Below are 11601 nucleotides of genomic sequence, written 5' to 3'. Positions count from 1 at the left end.
AGCAGCAACTACATGAACCACACCAGCAGGGCAATGTCCAGGACAAAGTCCAATCAGGAATCGATCAAGCAAAGGGTACGGCCCAGTCTGCAAAAGAAACCGTTGAGGCTGGAGCCGACCACATCAAGACTTTTGGCCAGCAGACTGTCAAGGAGGTCAAGGAGCGTGGTATGGAGGGAGCCAAGGATATGGCAGAAGGATACAAGAAGGCGGGCGAAGAGATGACTCAAATGGGTAAGGATAAAGTCAAAGAAAGTGTCGACAATGCCAAGGACAAGATGAGCAGCGCAAAGGACAAGGCTAAGGAAGGCGTTGACCATGCAAAAGACAAGGTCAAGGAGGGTTCTGAACATACCCACGATAAGGCTAAGGCTGATTTAGATCATGCGAAGGATAAGGTCAAGGAAGGTGTCACTCACGCCAAGGGTAAGGCCCAGTCCGCGAAGGAGACCGTTGAGGCTGGAGCCGACCACATCAAGACTTTTGGCCAGCAGACTGTCAAGGAGGTCAAGGAGCGTGGTATGGAAGGAGCCAAGGATATGGCAGAAGGATACAAGAAGGCAGGTGAAGAGATGACTCAAATGGGCAAGGATAAGATCAAGGACAAAGTGTCTCAGTATACCCAGAATGGTCAGGAGAGTGCCAAGAATGGCATCGATCACGCCAAGGGCAAGGCCCAGACCGCGAAGGAAACCGTTGAGGCTGGAGCTGACCATCTCAAGACTTTCGGCCAGCAGACTGTCAAGGAAGTCAAGGAGCGTGGTACGGAAGGAGCCAAGGACATGGCAGAAGGATACAAGAAGGCGGGCGAAGAGATGACTCAAATGGGCAAGGATAAGATCAAGGACAAAGTGTCTCAGTATACCCAAAAGGGTCAGGATAGCATCAAGCATGGCATCGACCACGCCAAGGACAGGGCCATGGAAGAAACCGAGCACGCCAAGGATAGAGTCAAAGAGGGTGTGGAGCATGCAAAGGACAAAGTCAAGCAAGGTGTCACCCACGCCAAGGAGACCGTCGAAGCTGGAGTTGACCATGTCAAGACGTTTGGTCAGCAAACCACCAAGGAAGTCAGGGAACGTGGCATGGAAGGAGCCAGGGATATGGCCGAGGGATATCAGAAGGCTGGACAGGAGATGATCCAGGGTGGTAAGGACGCGGTCAAGGAGCGTATGCCTTCTACCTCCGACTCTTCATTCGATTTTGCACGAATGGGACGCTTCATGCTGTACAACTTCTCGGTTGCACCTATCATACATGGTTGGTACACTGTCTTGGACAAGAAATTCCCTATCCAGAGCACCTCCAACCCTGCGGTCAGCTCGGTAGCAGCCACAAAGATTCCCGCTCCAAATTCCAAGTTTGTCCAGACCATGACGCCGGCCCTTAAGAGGATGGTAGGGGATCAGGTCCTGTTTGCGCCCGTTGGTCTTGCGCTCTTGTTCTCGGGTCTGACGGTCCTGGAGGGTGGAGGAATCGAGGAAATCAAGGACAAGCTGAACAGTGTACGTTTACCGCCGCACACGCGCACATACTTTTCGGGAAAGACATGGCACCCGCATTGGTACCACTTACTGACCCGATTTTTTTTTTTTTTTTTTGTATATCTGTATGGATAATAGACATACATTGATGCATTGAAGGCCAACTACGCTGTCTGGCCATTGGTCCAACTGGTGAACTTTAGGTAACGTCCAATTACTCGAACGGACCTTACTTGGAGTTATCGTTTGGTCTGGCGTCTTTAATATTCGTACTAAGCATTTGAACTTTTTGCCATCATCGAATATGATAGTGTGATGCCGCTGCAGCTGCGTCTGCCTTTCGTCAGTGTCGTCGGAATTGCCTGGAACGCATATCTGAGGTAAAAAAAATGATTCTACTTCATCGTACGATCGAGTGCATTCTAGATCAATGAAATGATGGAAACTGATATCTGTTCTTCTATTCCTTGCGTCTGAATTCAACAGCTTTGCCAACAACAAGGGCAGGCTGGCGGAAACCCACCAGGCATAGATGGAGTAGCAGTAATCGAACATGATCATGGCAGCTTGAGCATCTGCAGATCTCTGATTCCTTAGTTTTTGATTGTGTAAATCAGCGTTTGATTTATCATCAACATGTACAAATACAATTCGCATCTCGCATATTTCATTTCCAATATGACGAACACATTTAAACACTTCTATCGAACACGCCTGTTTATGCCTTTACTAGTAGCGTCTGCGTCCAATTCAGAGGAATACGCGGTCAGGAGACATATTAATAATACAACAAGCAAAGCAAGCAAAAAGAGAATGACTGTTACTTACAAATTGTTCCTGGAGCTTTCAAGCCTAACAAGTCGCGTTGATCTAGCGGTGTCTTCGCGGCTCCTACTGCGGTTTGCATATGGTAACTGATGAGCCGGGATCTGCTGGCGTTTGACAATTCTGGCCCCTACTCGCTGTGGTTGGTGTTGAAGGGTCCTGGTCAACTGCTCGTTTTTTGTTCCTGCTTTCTATTGCAGATACGAACGGACCCAAAGCTGCTGCTAATATTGCAGGATCTTTCAGGGGTTTGTAACAGCACACGGCATCCAGGATAATATTTAGAACGAACGAAACGGAAGCTTGATCAGGAACTGGTTACAGTCCACACGGGGATATTTTGCGCTTGTATACTACTCGTGTGCGCCCAGCACGGCATATTCCAAAGCTCTTTGCCTAAATAGTGCAGACAGATACGGGAGTATACATTAGACATTCCTCCTCTTTGGGACAGCAACAAAAGACACTCATTAGGACTTACTCTGATGACAAGCCGTTTTTTCAAGCGCTGAGTGCTTTGAGTGTTGAACAAACCCAGGCCAAAGCAAAGAACTACATTATCCCAGCTGCCTTCCTCCGGCCCTCCGATCCGCCTGCCATGCGCAAGGCACCCTTGATGGAGTAATCCAAACATGCAACCTACGCCTATTTTTTGCGTCCCATATCTTTTTTCTAAACCATTTGTGTCCATAAAAGCTGGAGTGACAAAATGGTGGCGGAGACTATATGAGAGAGAGACTTTTTTTACAAGTGACCTAAAAATCTAGATCCATCGCGCTGTGCTCAGCAAGCCCAGGCTGGCATCGCATGCAAACAAGGAAGAGTCCCATTGCATAGCAGCAATAGCTAAGTTTATATGCATTTTATTGTACAGACATATCCTTATATACACTTGGGCTAGGACTTTGTAAAAGCGTTCTAGCATTCGCGTTCGTCCCGATAGCAAACATACCAATCGCCTCGCCAGCATTTGGTGTCTATCACTGAGGGGCAGGGGCAATGGATCGGCTCGCTCACGCATGTCTGAGTCTCGATACAATAATATCCTGCACAGGTCGAGCCCGAATCCGAGAAGGCTGTGTTTCGTTGAGATTGGTGCTCAGATGCAGCAGTGAAGTCGTTAAAATCGGCATACAACTGATCCAGAGGGGACCTGTGACGGGTTCGGTGACTGTGACGCTGCTGTTGCTGCTGCTGCTGCTGTTGTCGATCATAGAAAGACGACGAATATGCAGCATGACTCGACCGTATGGGTTCTCCAAATCGTGTGGGCGTTTTTCTTGGCCTTGAGCTGTCAACAGCCGGTCGACCATTCGCTGTGCTGGTGTATGTTTCGGACGGACGACTCGATGGTGTTGGCGAGCTGCTGCCAGGTATTGAGATTTCAGGGAAGGTATTATGAAGGATGTAAAGGATTATGGAGGCGAGGATCAATATCGAACGAAGAGAGAATGACAGAGACGAAGAGGGATAGTGGGGCAGAGATGCCACAAAGGAGCTGCCGGACACTGTCATTGTTCAGGAACGATATATGGAAGCGATAGAAAAGGTGAAGTGTAGTTTAGAGGGCCGTAGCGGTAAAAGTGTGAAATAGTTGTTGTTGATGAATGGAGAAAAATAAAGAAAAGATGCACATGTGGGAAGGAGCATTGTCTTCAAGACAGGAGTCGCACACAGCGAGTGCAACGTGGCGCACAGACGATCGTGCAGAAAAATAGAGTTTGTTGCTCACCACGTGGAAGCACCGCAACAACAAAAAACAGAACGGCTTTTATTTGGTCGCTTCCTTTGTACCCCTCCCTTTCGAAAATAAGAAAATACGTTCAAGAAAAGGTTGTGACAAAGTTGCCAAGGACTGGGGGAAGCTCGATATCTGGTCGATGATCATACAGCCATTGGACGTGCTTCGGTACCTTCTCACCCTGCACCACCAGACCAATGATCCTCTCCAGCTTCGGCCACTCCCTGGTCATCCACTGCACCTCTGACAGCCCAATCCGAGTCTTCATCCTATCCAAATTCACCACCCGCAGCTCCTTCAGTCCTGCTAACAAATCCAGTCCGCTCCTCAGCGAAAACTCGAGACATTCAAACTGCTCGTCCGGATCAATGAACCGCCAATGTCCCTCCATATCCGTCAAATGATAATTCTCCTCATCGTCCAGGTCCTGCTTGTCGTGTCCGAGCCATAACTCCTGCAGTCGAGCCAGCTTTCCAAGTTGCTGGTAGACAATTCGCTGAAGCTCAAACCCTGTGATCGTGCCGTCGTGTAAAGGGCCGGTGAGCGGCTGTCCATATTGATCGATCTGTAGATCCGGACGCGCGATGCCTGTGATCACCAGCTTCAGGTTTTCGAGCCGATGGCACATCCAGGGCGAGTCCACCATCTCATGCGCATCCAGATACACCGTGCTCGAAAAGTCCATGCCATTCGATGTCATCGCTCGGAATGTCTTCAGCCTAGGACACGAGCTCAATATCGTCTGAATATCCTCACTGGTGAATCCATCGCATTCTTCGAGAATGAGTGTCTCGAGAGCACTGGAGTGCTTGATCAATGCTGCCGTCGAAAGAGGTCCAAATCCATGCAGGAATGAAATGGAGAGCTGCTTCCACGATACCGAGGATCGGATCAAATCTGCAATCCGTGAATCATCCTGTGGGCCACCGGCCATACATCTGAGAGTCATCTCGGCGATTCTTGGGCAGCACTGGCTCAATGTCAGCGCTAGTTGTTCAAGAGACGCATTCGTGAATAGATCCACGCAAAGATCCTGCAGTCGTGTGCACCTCCGCAGTAGCGGCAGCCAGACTAATGGACCAGGACCACTTAGATCTCCCTTAATAGCCAGCCGTCTAAGATTCCACTCGCGTCCATCGTCCTTCAAATCAGATACTATTTGTTGTAATAGCTCTACGCCTGGATCGACGCTCTGCTTATCCAAGTCTTCCATATCCTGCTCGTCGGACCCGACTTCTGCCCTGCTTCCGAACGAAATCGATAACAGTAGCTCCTCCAGCTCGGGCGTGCAATGGTTCAACAGGTATTCAATCGATATGGCTTTCACGCGACAATAATGGTGATTCGTCAATTCCAGCTTCCTCAAACCCAGATGTTGTCTTGTCGAAGATACTGAATGTGATGGCATTGAGAAAGAGCTGGCCATATTACCAAGGGTTTGTTGACGGGTGCAATCAGGGCCTGCCAGTCGATCGCCAATCCGTCGGATCAACTGGTCGTGGTCGAAGGGAAACCCAACCATCGCAAAGACAGATAGCCGGTGGCATTTTTCCAACATGGCAATAAGCAATGTCTCGTCAAACAGACCAAGAGCATTCCTGGCCCTTGTCTCCGTGTTCCGTTCGTATATAATCGCAATGTCATCTGGTTTGTAATCGATCGTCTCTTGTCTTGCCCCTCCTTCTGTTCGTTCCTGAAGATCCTTCGTCTTGTCGATATCTTGGTCCTTTAATACGTAGTTACCCCATTGAGATGGAGATATCGAACGGAACCCTCGAGGTACCTCTGGATCGGTGAATCGACACGCCCGCGAAAACTCGAGATGTGTCAGGTTGTGAAGGTTCACAGAATCCGAAAGGAGACACCGCAGTAGACTGTAGTATTGGGTATTGAACGACCGAATATGTATGCTGTTTCTTGCGAGGGCAGCCTGTGCCTCAGGTGTGCGGAATCGATAAAACTGGAAGGGGGTCGTGATCGAGATGTGTGCATAAAGGATTGGGATGCACAAGGCATGGAAATGTCGTGACAGAAGTGTGCATTGCAGGATGTCGTGTGGGGAGAGGTAGGCGCAGATGGGTAATAGGAGCTCTGGGATGTCAAAGACATGTATCTTTTCTTGACCAGCGAGGGACCTTCTGGAAGGGAGGAGCATCGACATCGTGATCAATAGGAGGGCATAGTTTAGGTCATGGAATGCATCGCACAACTTGAATGGATGTGCCCACAGGGACAGTTCCTGAGACAAATAAGGTTTCCTGGATCTAGTCGGAAGTGTGCGCAACAGTCTGGCAGACAATCGTTCAAGTGAATTGCTGAAATGCGTACTGTACATGAGGAAGAGGAAGGGGTTTATTGAGGTGTTTTTCTTGATAATGTACAAAGCGAAGCCCCGTTTCGGGGAGCCCGCCACTCCAATTGCTCTAATTCTTCATCTTGGTTCTAAACGGAAAATAGGGCCTACTCTCTTGTCTAGAATCTACTACGTGCTCCTGGGAGATACGCCGCTAGCTGCCGCCCGTTCATCCTCAAGCGCCATCATTTTCGTCATAGCTCCTGCCATGGCATCCATGGCGTTTGCTATCGCATTCGCCGCTCGCTCTGTTGGTGTCTCTGGCGTGTTACCAGAGTCCGCCTGCTCCTTGACCTTTGCAGCAGCCTTACGTGAGGCTCTCGACCTCCTTCCAGTCTTTTGTCTCACATCGGGAGGTCGATAGCTGTAGCCATATCCTTGTCCTTGTCCAATTCCAGCATCCGCACCAGAGCCACAGCTCAGATGTTCATCTCCATCTCGCCTCGCAGCCCCAGTATCACTGTTTAGGTCGCCACCATGTGATGTCGCCATACCAGCTTCATTGCTCTTCAATAAGTCCTGGCAAATAGCTTCCACTCCATCCATGGCCTTGACCATCCCCTTCCCAAACCTGGTCAACCGATAAACCCACTGTCTCCCTTGCTTGACGCCAAGGCTCTCAAACCGTGGACGAGGTTGACCTTTCTCGTGTGCCAGTGCGTCTGAGATTTGCGCCCTCCAGATCTGCAGGTTCTTGTGTCCTGTGCGAGGAATGCGGTTCAAATGTCGACTGAACAGCTTTTCAACCATTGCCGCCACATCATTCAAAGTCCCCTCCATATCTGGTAGCCAAGCCAAGGACAGGAACGCCATTTGTGCATACGTCGGTAGCTTTGTCGTCGTAGCCGAATCCTGCTTACTGCGCCTTGAGACTCCATGTCCTTTGCCCTTGACAAATCCAGGGTCGGTCAAAATTTGGCGACGAGATCGAACAGAGTGGACAGTGCGGTCCAAGGTCTGGGCGATCTCCTTGATTGGTGTCCGTTTCGAAAACAGTTTTAACAGCAATGCTTCTTCTTTGAGTGTCCACGGTCGTTTTGTCGATGCGGCTGCGCCCTCTGAAGTTCCATCAAAACTGTTTGCGGTGCTGGTTGTATTAGTATAGTTGGTGTTGGATACCCCCGACATGGCTGTGGATGAAATGGGCGACCCTTGGCTATCCTGCCTCTCAGGTCCAAGGGGAGAGGTCATAGTATTGGGTATTGGCGAAGTCGGGGCTCTAGTGGATATTACATCTCCGCCGCCATCCAGCCTCCTCTTCTTGACGGGATTGGCAGATTGTGGATGATCTGCAGTAGCATTCTCGCTAGGCAAGATTGTGAGAAGCTTTGGTCGATGAGGTAAGATCGTCTTATAGTTACTGGTACGTGGTGGCCTTTTTGGAACTCGACTGCTTGAGCTACTCGGACGTAATACTTTTTCAGAGGTAGATGAGCTGGTACTTGTCATTAATCGTAGCGTATCCCCGGCAATGAGTGAGTGTTGGCCTGTCATGCCACCATCAAGGCATGACTCGTAACCCGCGGAGAGAAAATCCATCGGTTCAAACATGAACCTCGGCAATGGTCTCAGATGCTGACCATTAAATACATACTCGTCCGGGTCCACTCTTGGCGCTGTCCCTGTTGTCTTCGCCAGCACTTGATCACGTTGGAATGCTGCTTGTGTCTCCAGCTCTTCCATTAATGTGCGGAACAAGTTCTGCGTTGGTGGCGACAAATGCCCGTCTCCCGAGGGCAACAAAGGTGGTGTTGTTAGCTGCTCCGTCGCTGACTCGGCGGATGTCGCTGTTACATCTTGAGAGCCAGAAGACGATGCCTGACCCATGAAAACATCATGCGTGGCCTCCACTGACTGATTGGCTGTGCCATCTACCTGCATGTCTCCGTAGTCCTGCGAGAGAAAATCGAACGGCTCCATGACAAACCGCGGCAACCTTGCGTGGTGATGTTGGCTTTGATGAAGATGCTGACTACTATGGCTGTTGCCGCTGAACGAAAATTCGGTCGAGTTCATTCCGGCTTCAGGGCCGTCAGACCTCATTGTGGACGCCAAGAACTGGTCGCGCTGGATAGCCGCCTGAGTTTCAAGCTCCTCCATGAGCATGCGGAACAAATCCTGGGTAGGCGGCGACTGATGCTCGTGGTTGGATGAGTTGGGTGGCGGTGTGGTGGTGCCGCCATTGTTACTGTACATATGAGAGTCGTCGTTATCCGATATTGACCGCTTCCTAGGGTTGGACTCGTTGGAAATACCAGCATTTACACTCCCTTTGTGCATTTCTGAGATGGAAGGCGCGGGACATGAATGCGGAGGTATCGAGGATGTAGCTGCCAATGATGAAGAAACCTGGCTTTGACTCATGGCTTCAAAAGCTTGTTGAAATGAGTGGTTCACCATAGCTGTGACCGATCCAGTATTCGTATCCGATCCAGGCTCAAGGCAGGATTCATAGTTGGCGGACAGAAAGTCAAGGGGTTCCATCATAAATTTAGGCAACGTCCTCGTCTGATGTCCACCGAATGAATAGTCTGTCTCCGTTGACGACGAATCGTGTTTTGTCGACGATGCCAGGAATTGGTCCCGTTGGATAGCGGCCTGTGCCTGGAGCTCCTCCATAAGGGTTCGGAACAGATCCTGCGTTGGTGGAGGCACATGGTCAAAGGGTGCATAATGGTGTGATGTAGATCCATAGAGATGGCCCATATCGGACTGGCTCAGATGAGTGTCGGTTCCTTGAGGGGTTGGTGAAGATTGATGAGCATTGTTACTGCCGACTGTGCTATCGTCACCGTTCCTACTATGGACTCCCGCGTTTGTCTGCAAATCGTTCATGATGTTTGATCCATCTGCCGAGGGATGGTCTGGCATTGAAGAGTCCAATGTATGCCGAGTATAGTCGACATCCTTTTCATCGTCGTGCTTGGCATGGATGTAATCATGAAAATTGATGTCATCCTTGATATCGGATGCAGCGGATGTGGATGATGCGAATGATCCCTCTGATACTGCAACATGGTGGCTATGCTGGCCAAAGTCGTGGTGTGCATGCATGTGTTTGCTGTCTGTGAATTGGAAGGACCTGCTGTGATATGTCGATGGATATAGGCGGGCATGTCCTAACATCCTATCCGGTGGACAGGACTAGCAGTGTCTTGGATTGGGCTGGAGTGTTCGGATCCTTGACCGCAGCACAGGTTCACTCGCACAATCACAACCGCAAATAAAATGGCTGCTGTTCAGAGAGACGCCCATGAGCATGGTATTAGTTTCGAGTGATAAGAACTTGCCGGAGACGGAGAAATAAAGGTTTGTATCTGGGAAGTTGCACAAGTTACATCCGATGGTGGCTGTCTGTGTCTGGACTCACATAGACTGCAGCCCTCAGAAAAACCAGCCTATGGGCTAGGTCAGGGCGAAGTCAGTTTGAATGCTCCACAAAGGGGCGTGCTTGGGTGTGGAAAATTGCCACTTGCTATGTTCCTTCAGAGAAACGTGAGTGGGACGTATGTTGTTGCCGAAGATGGGAGTGGTGAGAAGACCGTGGAGGATGTGGAGGAAGAGGAAGAGGAGAAGGAGAAGAAAGCTGCTCAGGGCGTGAGGTCAAGGGTATCGAAGCACGGTGTTGAATAAGAAGAGTGAGAAAAGTGGAGCAAATAAATACTCCTTAAACAGGACAGCAAGCTCTTCAGAATTTTTACATGCAAATCACACACAAAACGACACAATATTGAGCATGCACGTCTCCAGCCAATAATGTCGCTGCTCCCTTTCGATGCTGACCCATGCGGTTCTGCCAATCTTCTACAGGCCCCTCGATAGACTTACGCCCTTCAAAGACGCCCGATGGATCTATTCGATCTATGTTCAACCTGCCTATACACTACGGAGCCTATTCCCTCTCTCTTTATCACTCGACTTCCGTATATTCTAGGGCCTTTTCTTCCTCCGGATAAAAAAACAAGAAAAGAGAGAGGAACTGCTCTTGCTGTTGCAGAAATTTGTAAAGGAAAAGAGGCTGCGCGTTATATCAGAGCACTCCCTTCCTTTGTGGAGCCTTGCCCATGATCGACAAATAACCCTCAGCCAACTCAGCGCCATCATCTATGCCCCGATATCATCCATGGCTATTTTGGAGCGACATTGCCAATCCGTTGTGAAAGACCAAAGTCTGTTCTCAACTAACCAATTCGATCCTATTTGCACAGCATACCCAGATCTGATGAAAATAGTTACATAGTGCGGTCGTCTCCATCCTTCTGTCTTACGTTGGAGATACACAGTGCCAGGCTATATTACAAATTGAATGTCAGTAGGGTCATGACTGTAGCAGAAACGCAAGGACAACTCTATTCGATCTGAGTCCTGCTAGCCTTCAAGTTTTCTGGTAATCCACATGTCTTTACAACCATGCACAGATTACGGGCTAGGTGTCCTTGTCAAAAAACGCATATAAAGAACTTGGACATAATTCCTTATCTCAGTCGCGACAGCATCAACGTGTACAAAATGTAAGGGAGAACGGGCAAACTATAACCAAGTCTTATGGCCGAAAGGCATCCTAGAAGTTTGTAAACGCAAACCAGAGTTCGAGCTAACATTTTTCACACGCAAGTTGTCCTGCGGTTGCCCCGCGCTGGACCCACCGATTTCCCTCCTAAGACGCGTTTTTTCGCACCCTATCGCTTCAGCTTCAAACCCTTAGTTCCATCCAAACGCTTTAGTCGAGCGTACTTATTCCATGGATGATAGCATGCTTCACGTAAGACATGGAGCGACTCTGAAGCCCGTATTCCATTCGCTCGACAACACTAATGCGGATCTTTACCGCACACATACAACATAGTTCCACCGATAGTCGACGCATTTACAGCACCATGGACTGCAACACAAGCGCCGGTGGTGCACAGTACTCCGTTCTGTAGCGCAACATTCCTACGCGTCGCGCATCCAGATATCACTAGCCAGTAAACGTTACCTCTGGATGTTGGTGCGCCTCACTCACCAATACGCCGTCGACCAATATGCTACTGATTCGCGACACATGCGTCAGCGCTCTCAAACTACAATGGCGATGGTACGAACTCATGGCACAATCGATACTATGAAGATCAGGAAGCGGGTTTTTACTAAGGCCACTAAGCAACATTCCTAATTTGAAGTTCCATCCCCATCGTACCTGAATTTTTGGTGGCTGG

The 11601-nt window shown here is 49.5% G+C and overlaps 4 protein-coding genes across 4 annotated transcripts; 1 reads left to right on the top strand and 3 right to left on the bottom strand.

Moving 5' to 3' along the window:
• The first annotated feature begins 890 nt into the window (after positions 1–890).
• BC939DRAFT_425626 (uncharacterized protein) lies at positions 891–2214 on the top strand. Its single transcript, XM_051553160.1, has 4 exons — positions 891–1505; positions 1623–1687; positions 1796–1864; positions 1971–2214. The coding sequence occupies exons 1-4, from the start codon at positions 921–923 to the stop codon at positions 2014–2016; spliced, it is 765 nt and encodes a 254-aa protein (XP_051410365.1). The 5' UTR covers positions 891–920; the 3' UTR covers positions 2017–2214.
• A 448-nt stretch (positions 2215–2662) lies between these two features.
• Positions 2663–3824, bottom strand: BC939DRAFT_504756 (uncharacterized protein; the record flags this gene model as incomplete). The annotated part of the gene is made up of 2 exons (XM_051560565.1): positions 2663–2705; positions 3262–3824. The coding sequence occupies 2 exons, from the start codon at positions 3822–3824 to the stop codon at positions 2663–2665; spliced, it is 606 nt and encodes a 201-aa protein (XP_051410364.1).
• A 143-nt stretch (positions 3825–3967) lies between these two features.
• Positions 3968–6750, bottom strand: BC939DRAFT_217289 (uncharacterized protein). Its single transcript, XM_051550746.1, has one exon. The coding sequence runs from the start codon at positions 6383–6385 to the stop codon at positions 4133–4135; it is 2253 nt and encodes a 750-aa protein (XP_051410363.1). The 5' UTR covers positions 6386–6750; the 3' UTR covers positions 3968–4132.
• On the bottom strand, positions 6533–9457 carry BC939DRAFT_504754 (uncharacterized protein; the record flags this gene model as incomplete). Its single annotated transcript, XM_051560564.1, has 1 exon — positions 6533–9457. One exon carries the CDS (start codon positions 9455–9457, stop codon positions 6533–6535), a length of 2925 nt encoding a protein of 974 aa, XP_051410362.1.
• Between the last annotated feature and the right edge of the window lie 2144 nt (positions 9458–11601).

Source organism: Gamsiella multidivaricata (genome assembly GCF_025024155.1).
Source record: "Gamsiella multidivaricata strain RSA 2152 chromosome Unknown BC939scaffold_49, whole genome shotgun sequence".
NCBI lineage: Eukaryota > Fungi > Mortierellomycota > Mortierellomycetes > Mortierellales > Mortierellaceae > Gamsiella > Gamsiella multidivaricata.
This window is presented reverse-complemented; position numbering and strand designations above follow the sequence as displayed.